The 16,799-nt window shown below is 55.9% G+C and overlaps 1 protein-coding gene across 3 annotated transcripts; it reads left to right on the forward strand.

Moving 5' to 3' along the window:
• The first annotated feature begins 220 nt into the window (after nt 1-220).
• On the forward strand, nt 221-15,966 carry AKAP8L (A-kinase anchoring protein 8 like). 3 transcript variants are annotated; one of them, XM_049787701.1, is made up of 15 exons: nt 221-317; nt 3,497-3,571; nt 7,875-7,907; nt 8,187-8,244; nt 8,347-8,427; nt 9,846-10,299; nt 10,392-10,488; nt 10,564-10,634; nt 10,905-10,968; nt 11,834-11,942; nt 13,332-13,473; nt 13,559-13,664; nt 13,786-13,916; nt 15,440-15,535; nt 15,645-15,966. In XM_049787701.1, the coding sequence occupies exons 1-15, from the start codon at nt 305-307 to the stop codon at nt 15,912-15,914; spliced, it is 1,800 nt and encodes a 599-aa protein (XP_049643658.1). In that variant the 5' UTR covers nt 221-304; the 3' UTR covers nt 15,915-15,966. The 3 variants fall into 3 exon arrangements, with proteins under 3 accessions (XP_049643658.1, XP_049643657.1, XP_049643659.1); XM_049787700.1 differs by having other exon boundaries at nt 8,187-8,427; XM_049787702.1 differs by lacking the exons at nt 13,786-13,916; nt 15,440-15,535; nt 15,645-15,966 and adding an exon at nt 12,471-12,607 and having other exon boundaries at nt 8,187-8,427.
• Nucleotides 15,967-16,799: the final 833 nt, after the last annotated feature.

Below are 16,799 nucleotides of genomic sequence, written 5' to 3' on the forward strand. Positions count from 1 at the left end.
CGGGTGGCCTCCAGGACGCCAGAGCCGGCCGCGCCCGACTGCGCACGCGCCCCCTTCGCCGAACCCTCAGCCAATGGCCGCGGGTTTACGACTATCGGGAGGCGGGGCCCGGCCGGAGCCCCCGCGCGATTGGCAGCCCCCCCCGTCGGCGCGGCCGGCCAATGGGCGCGCGGCTGGGCGGCGGCGCCGGCCAATGGGCGCGGGGGGCGGGGCCGGCCCGAGGTGCCGGCGGAGCCCGGCCGCGCGTCACCGCTTTCCGGCCGAGGACGCGAGCCGGCCGGCTGTCGCTCCGGCCGCCGCCGCCATGAGCTACACAGGTGGGCCTGGCGGGGCCGGGCCGGGCCGAGGCCGGGCTGCGGGGCGGGGTGGCGGCTGCAGGCCCGCGTCGGTCGGTGCCGCCCGGCGGCGAGGCGCGGACACGCACGGCCGGTCCCCTCAGCGGCCCAAGATGGCGCCGCGGCTGTCGCTCGGTCGGCGCCCGCGCCTCGAGCGTTGCGGGGCCTCCAGGGCGCTTCGGGGGTCGGGGCCGCGTCTCCCGCGGCCGAGTGCGGAGAGCGCCGAGGCCGGGCCGAGGGCGGGCGGGCGGGAGGCCTGCGTCTCCGCCGGGCGTCCGTTTCGGGGCGCTCGCGCCTGGCTCCGGCTCTGCCCGCCGGCCGCTCCCCCCGGGAGGACGCGTCCCCTCCTCACCCCCGACGCCTCTGCCAGGCTGCCCACTCCGGGTGTGGGGGCGCGGAGTGCCCACACCTTGCCTGCTCTCTTGTGCCGGTCCCCACTTCCCGTCCTTGGCTTTCTCCGGGGGCACCACTCCTGGGAGATCGAGAGACCGATCCTAGGGGGTGCTGGGGATCCAGCCCAGGTCGCCACCGCAAGGCCAGGGCCCTGTCTGCTCTCCTATCGGCCCTGGCCCACGGCACGGCGTTCCTTTGCATCTGTTCTTCGGAGGGACAGTCGAGTCCCCTTTCAGAAACAGGACAGAATGAATGCCAGGAACCGGGTTGGTGTTGAGCCAGTGACATGTCAAGCTGCTGCGGGGACTGTGCGGCAGGACTCCCTACGACCCTCGGACTGACTGACCTGACACCCTCCTAGGGTCAAGACGTGACTCTGGGCTTACCCCCAGAACTGCTCCCTTTGGCCAGTGGAACCAGACGAGACTGCGTTCTGACTGAACTGGGCTGGGGTGGAGGTGCTTCGCTTCCTCTCGGACCATCACACGTCCTGGGGATAATACCTGCGATAGAAGTTAGCCTGGGTAGCGCAGAAGCAAGGCGGAGTTGCCCTGGAGCTCAGAAGGCTTCGTGGGCAGGCTTAGGGCCCCCTCCCCGAGACGCTCTTCGGTCTTGGCTCTGAGTCCTCTGCTGGGCTGGAGTGCCTGTGTCGGCCAGCTTCGGTCATCGTCCGAGCTGCACCTGCCCTGCTGCTTAGCAAACAGACCGGTGGATAGGCAGCAGCTGTGTACTTTTTCTTTTTTTTGGTATTTGGGCCACAACCAGTAATGCTTTAGGGGTTACTTGGCTATGCGCTCAGAAATCGCTTCTGGCTTGGGGGACGCGGCGGGAGCAGGGGGAGGTCGAACCTCGATCTGTCCTACGCTGGTGCGCGCAAAGTAGACTTCCCTACCACTTGTGCCACCGCTCCGGCCCCTGTGTGCATTTTCTTTTTTCTTTTTCTTTTATTTTTTAAGTTAATTTATTGAAAGAAAAAGCATTACATAGTTGACATAACTGATAATAATGAATTTTTAGGAAGACCAGAAGCAACATTTTAAAAAATAGAAAATTGAAAGAAAAACTAAAGAGATGGAACAGAAAGGAAAGAATATTTTTGAAAACCGTTGACACACAATGAATTCATTGAAGCACCAGCAGAAAGTTTAGTAAACATTTTCTTTTTTAAAAAGGATGAGAGTTAAAGAAAAGTAAGCGATAACGGTGTGAGAGTGGCATTTGTTGTTTGCAAAGGCCCAGCAAAATATGGGTAAAACGGAAAAAAAAAAAAAAAGCCTTGTCCTAAATACCAAGAGACCTTATCCCTGAAGCTCTCTGCGATAAGACTGACTCTGGGCTCCAGGTATACTAGGTTGTTCAATCCCTGGTTCATTCTCTGTGGTCACGGGCAAAATCTTTTCACACATTAGCTGTTGTTGTGTGTGCTTTTTCTTTTACTACCTGAGAGGCTTTCCACAGGTTAACGAACTGAAAAATTGTCATTGTTTTCTGTGGATTATAAATCAATAGATACACATTACGTGCTTGGGAGGTTCTGTTTTTGTTTCTTTGGTTTGGTTTGGTTTTTGGTTTTTGGGCCACACCCGGCGGTGCTCAGGGGTTACTCATGGCTGTCTGCTCAGAAATAGCTCCTGGCAGGCACGGGGGACCATATGGGACACCAGGATTCGAACCAACCACCTTTGGTCCTGGATCATCTGCTTGCAAGGCAAATGCCGCTGTGCTATCTCTCCGGGCCCATGGGAAGTTCTGGATCGTTGGAGGGACTCTTGTAAGGAAATGGAGAAAAAAGTGGGTCCTGGGATCTATAGTTTCTTCTTTCCTGCTAGCAGTCTCTGTGTTCTTCCCCTTCTTTTTGGGGGACCATTGGAGAGCTTGGTGTGTTAGTGAGTTCTAGTTTGAGAGAAAGATATTCTGGAGAACCCCTTCTGAACTCTGTAGTATATCACTGTTCTTTGTTAATTTATTTTTGGGCCACACCCAGCAGTGCTCAGCGGTTACTCCTAGCTCTGCGCTCAGGAATTACTCCTGGCAGGGCTCAAAGAACCATATGGGATGCCAGGTATTGAATCCAAATCTTCTGCGTGCAGGGCAAGCACCTTACCTGCTATACTAATTGCTTTAGTACCTCAGCACTATTTTGCACCAGATACTGTAGAGAAATGTTCTTGGACATTAATCTTTTTTTTTTTTTTTTGGTTTTTGGGACACACCTGGTGATGCTCAGGGGTTACTCTTCTGGCTATGTGCTCAGAAATCACTCCTGGCTTGGGGAACCATATGGGAATCCGGGGAATCGAACCGTAGTCCGTCCTAGGCTACCGTGTACAAGGCAGACGTCTTACCGCTTGCTCCACCGCTCTGGTCCCGGATGTTAATCTCGATCTCAAATGAGCTTTGTACCACATTTGAGTAGAATATCTTTATTTTGGGGGGGTGGAGAAGGGCTTTGGGTTTTTGGCATTGTTCAGGGCTTACTCCTGGCTCTGCGCTCAGAAGTCGCTCCTGGCAGGCTCTGGAGACCATATGGGATGCCGGGATTCGAACTACCGTCCTTCTGCATGCAAGCAAACGCCCTATTGCTGTGCTATCATTCTGGCCTCTGTGCCCTTTTTTGAGCTAATATGTGTGGAGGTTTAAATAGAGTTGGAAGCTAGAGGTTTGCTGGCTTTCTACAAATGAGGCCTGCAAGTCCTCCTCTGAAGATCAGTTATAGGGCATCTTGATGCACGTTGCATGTGGGAACTAACCACACTTTCTGTATTTAGGCTTTGTCCAGGGATCTGAAACCACTTTGCAGTCAACATACTCGGACACCAGTGCACAGCCCACCTGTGATTATGGTAAGTGTGGGCTCTTGGAAACCAGCTGCTGAGGATTTGTCCTAATTACCTTTGGCTTGTGGTCACCTCATCTATGTATTGTGTGGTATGGCTGGCTTTAGAATAACGAGTGTGTTCCTTTTGGGGCAGTTGTGAGTAAAATGTTTGTGTTGCTCAGGAGGGGCAGCTTTGGGCTGTACGGGGCTGCTTCCTTTGGATTTGTTTGTTGGTTTGGTTTGGTTTCTGGGTCACATCTGGAGTTGTTCGGGGCTTCTGGTTCTGCACTCCTGCACTCCTTGATCACTCCTTGTGGGGCTTAGGGAGGTGTTGGGGTTTGAACTTGGGTTGGCTAGATGCAAGGCAACCTTACTTGCTGTACTGTCTCCAGCGTCTTTGACCTTTTAACATCTTATTGAAGTGCTGGTGGCAGGATCTGACTTCAGAAAAGACCTTTGAAGATTGGGAGGGCCATGGGCATGGCATGCCCAAAGATTGTCTGGAACACAAGCCCTGCCATTAATTATCTTAGTCCTGTGTAGTGAGTGCATGGGACTCCCAGTATAGGAGACGGAGCCAGTCTGTGGCACCTAGGAATATGGTCAGATTTCAGGCTAGCAGGCTTGTCATTTGTAGGACTGAGGGAACATTCCTTCGCTTTCATTTCCTGTGTAGACAGAAACTCTTAAACTATTCTGAAGTAGCCATCCTGAAGTATCAAGCTCCAGAGATATTCTTTGGTTGTGCTTGGGCAGCCAGAACTAGTGGTAAGGTTAATGTTTCTAGCTAAGGTTTATGCCAAAACCCTCTTTTTTTTTTTTTTTTTTTTTGTGGTTTTTGGGTCACACCCAGCAGTGCTCAGGGGTTATTCCTGGCTCCAGGCTCAGAAATTGCTCCTGGCAGGCACGGGGGACCATATGGGACGCCGGGATTTGAACCGATGACCTCCTGCATGAAAGGCAAACGCTTTACCCCCATGCTATCTCTCCGGCCCCTGCCAAAACCCTCTTTATTAATTTTATTTTTGGGCCACACCTGGCAGTGCTCAGGGGTTACTCCTGGCTCTTAACTCAGGAATCACTCCTGCCAGGCTGAGGTTATTATATGGCATGCTGGGGATCGAACCTGGGTCCCCTTGGCCCCGTGCAAGACCCTACTCACTGTGCTATCGCTCTGGCCCTAGAAACCTCTTTAGAGTGAAGAACAATGCCTTGGTTGCTAGATGGGTCATCATTACACTATCAAGGGCTGAGGAAGGAAAGCCTACCCAGTATGATTCCCTTGGGAGCCATTGCACAGAGGGTGTAAATGTGCTCTCTGAGTTAGCAGTTAGTTCTTGGAGAGAGAAAGGCAGATTCTATGTATGTGTAGCTGCTGCATAGTGGCCAGGGGCCAGAGCCTCACCCACATGGACAAGTGCTTTGCCACTTAAAGTGACCTACTGCCTGGCACCCTAAAGTGTCATTAAAATGGTGGAAAGAGGCACCAGATACCATCATAACAAGTGTGGCAACTTGTTTGCATTGCTTCTTATTCTGTCCCCCTGACTTGCCCCCTTGAATTGGACATTATCTGAAACTCTCGCCTCTTCTTTGATTATGTTTCCTTGGTTTTACTTAGTTTGGCTGTAGCATTTTATCAGACATGCATCATAAATATTTTCCCTTAGGCTGTGACTAGTTTGTATCTCTTCTTGTTGGGGGTGTGTGTCATAGTTGGTCAGTGTGGGTTACTCCTATAATTTTTTTTTTTTTTTTTTTTTTAGTTTTTGGGCCACACCCGGCATTGCTCAGGGGTTACTTCTGGCTGTCTGCTCAGAAATAGCTCCTGGCAGGCACGGGGGACCATATGGGACACCGGGATTCGAACCAACCACCTTTGGTCCTGGATCGGCTGTTTGCAAGGCAAACACCGCTGTGCCATCTCTCCGGGCCCCTATAAATTTTTTTTACTAATTATTTTATTTACTATTGTTGAACAGTTACTGTTGTTACTATTGTAGACTTTTTTTTTTCACAACTGAAAATCAGTTGTTTCTGGTTTTGTTCTGTTGATATGCAATTAAAATTCTTTATGGGCCGGAGAGATAGCATGGAGGTAGTGTGTTTGCCTTGCTTGCAGAAGGCCGAAGGTTTGAATTCCGGCATCCCATATGGTCCCCGTGCCTGCCAGGGGTGATTTTTGAGCACAGAGCCAGGAGTAACCCCTGAGCGTTTCTGGGTGTGACACTTCCCCCACAAAAAGATTAAAAGTAAATAAAATAAAATAGGGGCCGGAGAGAGAGTAGGGTGTTTGCCTTGTGCATCCCATATGGTCCCCCGAGCCTGCCAGGAGTGATTTCTGAGCACAGAGCCAGGAGTAAGAAACCCCTGAGCGTAGCCGGGTGTGACACAAACACCCAACCCCAAAAGAAAGAAAGAAAAAGAAGAAAAAATTAAAAATAAAATGAGGGGCTGGAGAGGTAACATGGAGGTAAGGCATTTGCCTTTCATGCAGAAGGACGGTGGTTTGAATCCCGGCATCCCATATGGTCCCATGTGCCTGCCAGGGGTAATTTCTGAGTGCAGAGCCAGAAGGAACCCTGAGCGCTGCCAGGTGTGACCCAAGAAACAAAAACAAAAATTAAAATTCTTTAGTCTGGAGGCCAGAGAGATAGCACAGTGGCATTTGCTTTGCAAGCAGCCAATCCAAGACCTAAGGTGGTTGGTTCAAATCCCGGCGTCCCATATGGTCCCCCGTGCCTGCCAGGAGTAACCCCTGAGCACCTCCAGGTGTGGCCCAAGAACCAAAAAAAGAAAAAAAAAATCTTTAGTCTGCATTTTGTATTGTTATGTACTAAATTTTGAAGTGAGGAATTCTTCCAGTTTGTTCTTTTCCCAAAATTGACTAGGATATTCTAGTTGTTTTGCTGCTTATATACATCTGTTTGCTAGTTCCTAGAAAATGCCCTGCTTAGGCTCTAAGTGAATCATCTTAAAACTGAGTGGGAGAGTGACTCAGGGCTGTATGCATGCTTTTCATATAGGACCCTGAGATCATCAGGAGTATTATTTTCTGCTTTGAACATAGAATTCTGTTTATTTAGATCAGTGTCACTGATTTAAATTTTTTTAGAACTAGTTCTAAATATTATTTAGAACATAGTCACTATTTAGATTAGTGTGTTCCCCCAACAACCTGGCAGGGTGTGTGCGCGCTGAAATGATGGGGGTGTTTGTAGTAGTTTTGGGTGCACGGCACACTCATTTCTATGTTTTGTGGGGTTTTTTTTTTGGTTTTTGGGCCACACCCTGTGACACTCAGGGGTTACTCCTAGCTGTGTACTCAGAAATTGCTCCTAGGCTAGTGCTTGCAAGGCAGATAGACGCCTTGCTGCTTACGCCACCTCTCTGGCCCTTCTGTTTTTTGTTTTTTTTTTTTTCTTTGTTTCGTTTTGGTTTGGTTTGGTTTGGTTTTGGGATCATACCTGGAAGCGCTCAGGGGTTACTCCTGGCTCTACACTCAGAAATCGCTCCTTGGGGCCAGAGAGATAACATGGAGGTAAGGCGTTTGGCTTGCATGTAGAAGGTGGGTGGTTAGAATCCCGGCATCCCATAGGGTTTCCTGAGCCTGCCAGGAGCGATTTCTGAACGTAGAGTCAAGAGTAACCCCTGAGCGCGGGCAGGTGTGACCCAAAAACCAAAAAAAAAAAAAAAAAAAGAAGAAGAAGAAGAAGAAGAAGAAATCGCTACTAGCAGGCTCAGGGAACCATATGGGATGCCAAGATTCAAACCACCATCCTTTGGCATGCAAGGCAAACACCCTATCTCCATGCTATCTCTCCGGCCCCCACTGTTTCTTAAAGTAGATTATTAGGGGAACACAGTGATTTTTTTTTTTTCCCTCGTTCGACAAAGGACTAGGGGGATTCGTTTTTCTCTCTGGATGGCTTGTTTTTCCATTTGAGTGATGAGAGTTCAGAGCGGGGTGAGCTCTGCTAAAGTTGTACAGAGCATTCTTAGTGCTGGAATCTGTTCTCTTCCTCCATCAGTACCTAGCTGGGAGCCTGGCTCCCCTTCTCATTCTGTTTCCTTTATGGGCGGAATCTGGGACTCACTTACCTTACTGGTTGGCAGTATTAGAACTAGGGGCTCCTTTAACAGGAACTCGGCTACCAGGGCAGCACGTGGCCTGGATGCTTGATGACATGCCCCAAAGCTCATGACTTCTCAGGGGATGCTTGGCTTCCCGTAACCAGCCAGATGCTGGGAATTGTCCTCTGCTTTTGGATTGAACTCCAGTGTATTGTAGTGAATGTGGATGTCATTGCCCTCTTATTATTTTATAGGGTATGGAACTTGGAACTCTGGCACAAACAGAGGCAAGTATTACTTCCATGACACTTTGCTCTCTTGGATATGGACTGGTTGTGGTTGTGTGTTTCAGCCACTGCCCATCTCAGCCAGGGTGGAGGAAGAGGGAAATGTTTTTTGGGCGGGGTGGGGGGGGGAGCTACTGTCCTGGTGGCCCGCTGTTCTCTCATAGGGCACTCTTTCACAAAGTGGTTAGGGTCCCCAACTTTTCTGTGACAGGAAATCCCTTTTGTCTCTGTCCTTTCCCTGCCCCTACCATCTGTCTCCTTTCCTTTCCTTTGTTGCAGGCTATGAGAATTATGGCTATGGCTATGGTTATGGCCAGGAGAACACCACCAACTATGGGTATGGTATGGCCACTTCAAACACTTGGGACATGCCTGGCTCTGATACGAATGTGAACCCAAGTGCCGGGGGTAGTGCCAGTGCCGATTCCGTTTTGTCCAGAATGAACCCACGCTTAGACACAGCCCCACGCATGGAGACAGACATGTTACAAGGAGGTGTGCATGGCTCAGGTGGAGAGAGGTGAGTAGAGCACTGGCTTCGGCTGAGATTGTGCAACACCCTGTTCACTCCTGGTACTGCCTTTCTCCTCAAGCAGCTGGTGGGGCTTCTGCTGGTCCTCTGCCCTTCATTGTCCCACTACTAAGACCCTACCCTGGTGGCTTGCTTCCCCTGGTTATGGAAGGAGGCACAGCCTGAAGCCTGGTCTGAGGCTCCTCTATGTTTTGTGGATAGTTTTTCTCAGCAGTACCATGTGCTCTGAGTCTCCTCCATCTTCCTCTCTGGATTGTGTCTGTTCTGCATGGTTTCTGGGCAGGACTGGACAGATTTCTTTTGTTGTTTTTGTTTTGGGGTCACACCCGGCAGTGCTCAGGGGTTAATCCTGGCACTCAGGATTCTGCACTCAGAAATTGCTCAGGGGTTAATCCCGGCACTCAGGATTCTGCACTCAGAAATTGCTCCTGGCAGGCTATGAAGACCACCATATGGGATGCTGGGAATAGATCCAGGTCTGTCCTGTGTCAGCTGCATCTAAGGCAAACGCCCAACCCCTGTGCTATCTCTCCGGCCCCCGGACTGGACAGATTGAGTTCGGTGTGTGCAGGGTTGGTGAGCCTTTGTGGCTGACATAGTGACCGTGATAGCTTCCACATACAGGACCAGGTGCGAATGCTGCATGGTTGTTTCGGTATCTGAAAAACTTGAGCCTATGTGACCTTGGAGGTGTCCCTGTGGGGAGCTGGTGTTGTGTTTGATGTGCATAAGGGACACACAGTCAGGTCCTACCAGGTGTTTCTGCTAGGAGTACGTCACCAGTGTATAAGTGCTGAAGCTGGGCCTGTCTCCCAGACATGCCTACTCTATTCCTCAGCCTCACTCCGCTCACCTAGACTCCAGTGAGAGTTCCATGAAGAACTGACAGGCTGTGGCAGGGTATCTGGGGTGGGATGGGCATGGGGGTATACCCAAGGGCAGTGAGGGGCAGATGTTTTCAAAACAGATTTGCTTTCCTGGCTTTGTGGTAAGCAAAAGTAGGGGCGACCGTAGGGCACATTTCATCCTTGAGTTTGGCAGTCACAGTGCTTAGAACTTGACTGCCGAAAGCAGTCGAAGGCTGGAGTGCTAAGAAGACTGCCCATCTTGGGGTTCCTGCCTGTGTTAGCTTGATTGTACTGTGGGAAACTGGCCCTTGGGCTGAGCACAGTGGGAGAGTACCTCGAACACTGCTCTGTGCCAGTATCTGTCCTGAGTGTCCCCATGCTGGCGTGTGGCTACATGCAGGCCAGAGACCTTTTCCTGTTTTTGGAGTTAAGTTCCTGAGAAGCCTTTCTCTGGTTGCTCTGACGGACAGGGATGGGCACCGGGCAGAGGCAAGAGGGGCCTAGGCACAGAGTCGGAGGGCCTGTAGCTCCTATGACACTCAACACCTTTCTTCACAGATACGATTCCTACGAGGCCTGTGACTCGAGGGCTATGCTGAGCGAGCGTGACCTATACCGGTCGGGTTACGACTACAGCGAGCTTGACCCTGAGATGGAGATGGCCTATGAGGGCCAATATGACGCCTACAGAGACCAGTTCCGCATGCGAGGCGGCGACACCTTTGGCCCTCGGGCTCAGGGCTGGGCCAGGGATGCCCGGAGTGGCCGGCCGATGGCCTCGGGCTATGGGCGCATGTGGGATGACCCCATGGGTGCCCGGAGCCAGTGCATGCCTGGTGCGGCTCGGCTGCCCTCCCTGTTCTCCCAGAACATCATACCTGAGTATGGCATGTTCCAGGGCATGCGCGGCGGGTCTGCCTTCCCTGGTGGCTCCCGCTTCGGCTTCGGCTTTGGCAACGGCATGAAACAGATGAGGCGGACTTGGAAGACCTGGACCACAGCTGACTTCCGGGTTAGTGTGGGAAGCTCCTTCTCTTTTGGCCCCCCAGGTAAAATAGGGAACCCAGAGCCATTTATCCTGACATTGTCCCCTTTCTGGGTCAGACCAAGAAGAAGAAGAGAAAGCAGTGTGGCAGTCCGGATGAGCCGGACAGCAAAGCCACCCGGACTGACTGCTCAGAGAACAGCGATTCAGATAATGGTGAGAGGAGGTCCCAATGATGGCCATGTTTCTGCTCCCTGGTGTTGCCTGGCTGATTGCCCTTCTTTCTTCCAGATGAAGGCACTGAGGGGGAAGCCGCAGAGGGTCTGGAAGGTGCTGAGGCTATTGAGAAGGGTTCCAGAGCAGTAAGTGCCTGTCCTTGGGCTCCCTGTGCAGGAGGGTGGGATATTGGCTGTGCCTGTGTGGAGAGAACAGGCTCAGGGTCCATGGTAGGCTGCCCAGCCAGAGGCCTGTTTCCAGCTCTTTCTTGAGGGAGGAGTTGCGCATGTGCTCGTGTGTGCGTGCGTGTGTGTGTGTGTGTGTGTGTGTATGCGCGTGCGTGGGCGCCAGCCTGCCTCACTCCCAGCAGTACCAGTGCTGGTATGTGACCTTTGGTTCTCTATATTGTGTGCTAGGAAGGAGACGAGGAGGAGGGGAGAGAGGAGGGAAAGGAAGAAGGCAAAGACGAGGCCGAGAAGGGTGAGTCTTTGTAATGGTGCTGATGCTTTTCCAGGTGCCCCTCCATACTGGGAAGGGTCTGGCTGGGGGTCTCCTCTGAGGAGCTGGGTCTGTGCTGGCTGGGAGCTCTTGTTCTCTGACACCTGCTCCCTCTGTCCCCTGCTTCCCAAGGGTGGAGCCTGGGGGTGGCAGTGGCCACTGCCTTCTAGAGGACGCAGGGAGCAAGAGTAGGGGAGCCCCCGCATCCCTCCTGCCCTCCTCAGTCCCTCGCAGTGTGCCGTTCCGAGTCCTCAGTGGCTGGTGTCCGAGCTGAGACCCTCGGTGCAGTTTTTACGGCTCTGGTTTGCGTGTCCTCTCCCTTAGCGCCTCTCCAGCCCCTGTTGGGAGTCCGTGTCCCCCCACCCGAGTGATGAGCGCCAGCAGGTACCTAACAGTAAATCCAGCCTCGACCCACTGTTGTTGCGGTGCCCGTGGGGGGTGGGCAAGGCCATGTGAGCTTGGGCTCTGGACCCCAGGGAGCTCCTCTCAGGCCCTGGCCATAGCCTCCCTGCTCCTGCCGTCCAGACCTGCTGAACTCATGCCAGTACCCTGCCAAGATGGCCTCTCTTTGCCTTCCAGCCTCCCTGTGGCCCACTCTGCAGAGCGTGGGTGTCTGGAGAGCAATGTGGTCAGCGCATGTCCCTGTCACACCCGGCCCCCTTCAGGGCCTTGGCCAAAACTGACCTGATGGTGGTGGCCCAGCCCTCCCTCCCTTGGCCAAAGCCTTGCTCAGACAGCTGCTCTTGGAGCAGACCTTGTGGAATAGATGGCAGGTGACCCACCACGGGCCTTCAGCTTGGCTTGCCCCCTTGGAGCCTAGTTGAGTGGCTGCCGTTGGTTCCCACAGGGGCCCTGAGCACTCAGGATGAGAGTAGCCAGACCAAACGCAAGTTGCAGGTGGGCAAGAAGAGCCAGGACAAGCAGAAGAAGCGGCAGCGAGACCGGATGGTGGAAAGGTAACCCGCTTCCCTACCCCCATGCCTCTGCCTCACTCGGGGCTGCCATCAGGAGAGCACGCCATAGCTCTGTCGCCTTGCCACCCTCTGGTCTCCCTCGGGAGCCACCGCCTGCTCGGCCGTGCATGGACCCTGCTTCCCACCAGGCCCAGCTCCCAAGGCCTGGTTCATTCCCTGTCCCACTGTGGCCGCCTCGTGACCGTGTGCATCTGACCTGAGATCTGACACTGCTCAGCACCGTTGCCCTGAAGCCGTGGCGCTAGGTCACTTCACGCACGAGCCCTGAGGTGCACTGGGGGCCTCATGCCCCCGCGGGAGGGGGCCAGCTCATCAGAGACTCAAGGTCCAAGGCGCCTGTGCCACCCCAGCTAGCTGCCAGGAGGCCGCCGCCACGCCTAGGAGAGATGGCAGCATCTGTGGGCTGTGGCAGCCTCGGGTCTGCCCTCTGCCCTGCCCGCCGGCCCTGTCAGGCCGGGCCTCTTTGCGGCTGAGCCCTTCACGCCCCTGGTCGGGTCTGTCTGCCCTCAGGGCTCCCGCACTGGCGCTTGCCTCCTCCGCCTCAGACTCTTGCTCTTGCTGGACCTTCCTCAGCCTCGCCGGCGCCTGGCCCCTGGGCTCTCCAGACAAAGCTGACCCCGTGGCCCAGATAAGGACGTCCGGCAGAGGTAGGGACCCGCCCCGAGGCCTCGGTGGCGGCTGGCCTCCTCCTCCGCCCCTTGCCACGGCGGCCTGCTCCAGCCCAGGCCCCAGACCCCAGGCTTCTGCTGTGGACGCCAGGCCCAGACAGAGCACCTCGCTCAGGTGACTCCAGGCTGCCCTCTGGCAGGCCGGGCGCCCTCCTTCCAGCTCAGACTGGTCTCTTGGAAGAGGAAGACGAGGCAGCAGGTGCCTGGGCCTGCTCGCCCCCGTCCCTCCCGACACCATCCCCAAGCTGAGCAGAGGAGGGGCTGAGCCAGTCACTCCCCCAGGCCCCAGAAGGAAGATGCAGCACCTTTCGGGCCTTGCCTCAGGACTGCGTACTCCACTCTGCACCTTGGGGCCACCTGGTTCATGCCAGGGCCTCCTTCCTTCCAGTTCCCCACTGGGCCAAGTGCACTCGCTCCCAAGCCCAGCCTGGGCAGAGAGGCCCTCCAGCAACCTCCAGCGACTCCTAGCCTGTTGCAGCTGCTGCTGCCCCAAGGCTTCCGCCTCCTGCCTCCAGGAAGGAAGAGCTCTTCCCTGTCCCCAACACTGCAGGGACTGCAGAATGTCCCTTTCTGCTCCCCAGCCTGTCCCCCTGCTGGGGCTGCACCTGAGGCCTGTTGAGGCTCGCAGCGGGGTTGGGTGATGTGGCAGCACTATTCCCTGAGATTCTCAGGGCCTTAGCCCTCCTTTCCCCTCCTTTAACAGGATCCAGTTTGTGTGCTCTCTCTGCAAATACCGGACTTTCTACGAGGAGGAAATGGCTAGCCACCTGGACAGCAAGTTCCACAAGGAGCACTTTAAGTATGTTGGCACCAAACTTCCCAAGCAGACAGCTGACTTCCTGCAGGTGAGCTTTTGAGCTGTCGGGATGTTTTTGTGCAACTGTCGAGGCCATCTGCATCCCCTCCCCCCGACCATGTTGTTTCTGCTAGGAGTACGTCACCAATAAAACCAAGAAGACAGAGGAACTGCGGAAGACTGTGGAAGACCTTGATGGTCTGATTCAGCAGATCTACAGAGACCAGGATCTGACCCAAGGTGAGAGACAGACACAACAGGGCTGCCGGGCCTCAGTCTCCTCTGGTTCTCCGAGCAGGTACTGGGAAGTGACAGGCTTGGTAATGTTCCCGGGACTTTAGACATCTCATTCTCCCCTCAGAAATTGCCATGGAGCATTTTGTGAAAAAAGTGGAGGCAGCTCATTGCGCAGCCTGTGACCTCTTCATTCCCATGCAGTTTGGGATCATCCAGAAACACCTCAAGACCATGGATCATAACCGAAATCGCAGAGTGAGTGGCCATACATATGTAGGGTTGGCCCTAAGGGCCCTCGCCTGCCCCTCAGAAACTGCCAGGAGCTGCTGGGTTAACACAAATTCTCCGTACAGTGTTGTGGCACAGTAGAGGAGGAGGGGTGGGAAATGGGAGTCTGGCTTGAGAGAAGGTATCTGATTTGGACTGGAGCATTGGGCCTGTGGACAGATGCGGATCAGACACCAGACGGGCCATGGCACAGGCAGGGTTTGCTTTATATGGTTGGGTGGAGTGGTCCCCGTTTGCTCCTATAGACAACAAGATGATGAGAGTTGATGTTGAGCTAGACTCTGTAGTAGAGGAAAATGTGGTGGGGCCACCCAGGCAGTGCTCAGGAATCATTCTTGGTGGTGCTGGAGATTAGACTGATTCAACCACTGTGCAAGTCAAGCCCCCTAGTCCCTCTAGGAGTCCCCTCCACTCCCCCCCAGTGATTATTTGGGCCACATTCTGTAGTGCTCAGGGTTTACACACCTGGCTTTTTGAAACTCGGATTGATCACACTGCTGGTGGTGCTGGGATTGAACCCGAACTGCTGTACTATCTCTGACCCTTCATTTCTTCTTCTTTTTTTTTTTTGGGGGGGGGGGGTCCACACCTGGCGGCACTCAGGATTTCTCTTTGCTCTGCTCTCAGAAATTCCTCCTGGCAGGCTCAGGAGACCACCTGGGGTGTTGGGAATCGAGCCTGGGTCCATCCGGGTTTGGCCACATGCAAGGCAAATACCCTACTGCTGTCACAGCTATCTCTCCGGCCCTCTTGTAGTTACTTTTGTACTCAGTGTGGCTTCATATCCTACCAAGCTTCTTTGGTACAGTTATGGTATATTCCGGATTTACATTTCTACAAGTTACAGCTGAAAAATACCTATAGTAGTTTTTTTTTTTTTTTTTTGGTTTTTGAGTCACACCCAGCGGTGCTCAGGGGTTCCTCCTGGCCGTCTGCTCAGAAATAGCTCCTGGCAGGCACGGGGGACCACATGGGACACCGGGATTCGAATCAACCACCTTTGGTCCTGGATCGGCTGCTTGCAAGGCAAACGCCGCTGTGCTATCTCCCCGGGCCCAGTTTTTCTATTTTTTAAGTCAGTGAAAAGACAGGGAAATAATCATTCGTAGTCTTTCATAATTACAGAATCACTGCTACTAATTAATCACAAAATTGTTCTCGCATGTGGATTCACTTTCTTGATGCCTGAATAATTTTCGTTAGTATTCAGACAAGGCCTGTCAGTACATTGTTTTGTGGGAACTCAGGAAACCTGGGTTTCTTTTAGGGGGGACGTTCAGGTGTGCTGGGCTTCCTACTCCTGAGTACAGTCAGGGCCCGTGGGCGCCTGGGTTTCCTGGTGGGGTCTTTCTGGGCAGGCTCGAGCTCTGCGGGGCGTCTTCAGAGCGTGCCTCGTTGGCCAGCAACCGGGTGGCAACGGGGTGGGGGACTGGACGGGGTGCTGAGCGCTCTTCCAGCCCCACCCGCCCGCCTGCCCGCCCTGCCCGCAGCTGATGATGGAGCAGTCCAAGAAGTCGTCGCTCATGGTGGCCCGCAGCATCCTGAACAACAAGCTCATCAGCAACAAGCTGGAGCGCTACCTGAAGGTGAGCTGGGACGCGGGGCGCCCCGCCTGGCCTGGCCTGGCCTGGCCTGCCGCCTGCCTCCTGCCCGGCCCGTCCTGAGCTGCGCCTCCCGCCTCTCCCCTCCCCGCAGGGCGAGAACCCGTTCACCGACAGCCCCGAGGAGGAGAAGGAGCAGGAGGAGGCCGAGGGCGGCGCCCTGGACGAGGCGGCCGAAGGCTCCTCGGCGCAGCCGCCCGTGCCCCCAGAGCCAGCCCCCGGGGCCGCGCCGCCGCCGCCGCCGCCGCCCGAGGACGAGGAGGAGGCCGTGCCCCTGCTGGGCGGCGCGCTGCAGCGCCAGATCCGCGGCATCCCGGGCCTGGACGTGGACGACGAGGAGGAGGGCGGCGGGGGTGTGCCGTGAGCCGGCCGAGGCCGCGATCGCGGCGGCCGCCAATAAAGCTGCTTCTGAGTCCCGCGGCTCTGCTTGCTTCCTCCGCCGCGCCAGGCCCGGGCGGGAGGCTGGGCTGCCTCTGCGCGCGCATGCGCTCGTCGGAGGCGGGCGCCCCCCCTTGGCACGCCTACGACCGCGCCTGCGCGAAACCCGCCCCGCCCCTCCGCGGCGGGGCCGGCCAATGACGGCGCGCGGGGGCCGCGACGTCACGACCGCCGTCTCGTAGAGCCGGCGTGAGACGCGCCGGGCGCATGCGTGCTGCGGCTGCCATAAAGGAGGCCGCTGGCGGGCCACGCTGCAGACATGGAGCAGGGCTACGGAGGTCGGTGTGCGGGGCGCGGGGCGCGGGGCGGGCGGGCGGGATGAGCCTCGGCGGCCCCTGCAGCTTGGCCGGCGGAGAGGCGGCCGGCCGCGCGCAGCCCACGGCGCCGTCGCTCGGGGCGGGCGCCTGCGGATTGGCAGCGAGGCCGAGGGGCCGGCGGGCGGGCGGGCGGGCGGGCGGGCTGCGGGGCGCCGCGGGCGGGTCTGGCCGGGCCGGAGGAGCGGCGGCGGCGGCGGCGGCGGGAGGGGTCGGGCCGGGTCGGGCCCCGCGCTGCGGGGCGGCCGGCGTCAAGATGGCGGCGGGGGCGGGCCTGGCCGGGGGCCGCCGGCTGCGGGGGGCGCCCTGGGGAGGGAGCGGCCCGGCCCGGCCCGCCTCGCCTCGCCTCGCCTCGCCTCGCCTCGCCTCGGCCTCTCGGTGACGGGGCCGGGGCCGAGGACCGCGTCCCGGGCCGGCCCGACCGCCCCGCGCCGCCCGGGCTGCAACGGCGGCGGTCACGTGCGCGCCTCCGGGGGTGTTGGCGGAACTCGGCGGGG

The sequence above is a fragment of the Suncus etruscus genome, chromosome 15 (genome assembly GCF_024139225.1).
Source record: "Suncus etruscus isolate mSunEtr1 chromosome 15, mSunEtr1.pri.cur, whole genome shotgun sequence".
Classification (NCBI taxonomy): Eukaryota; Metazoa; Chordata; class Mammalia; order Eulipotyphla; family Soricidae; genus Suncus; species Suncus etruscus.

What these genes read in the sequence shown, in the direction of transcription:
- AKAP8L (XM_049787700.1), top strand. An exon ending in GGACCACAGCTGACTTCCGG is followed by an intron (nt 10,300 to 10,391) that starts GTTAGTGTGGGA and finishes TTTCTGGGTCAG; the next exon opens with ACCAAGAAGAAGAAGAGAAA. An exon ending in AGCTGGAGCGCTACCTGAAG is followed by an intron (nt 15,536 to 15,644) that starts GTGAGCTGGGAC and finishes CCCTCCCCGCAG; the next exon opens with GGCGAGAACCCGTTCACCGA.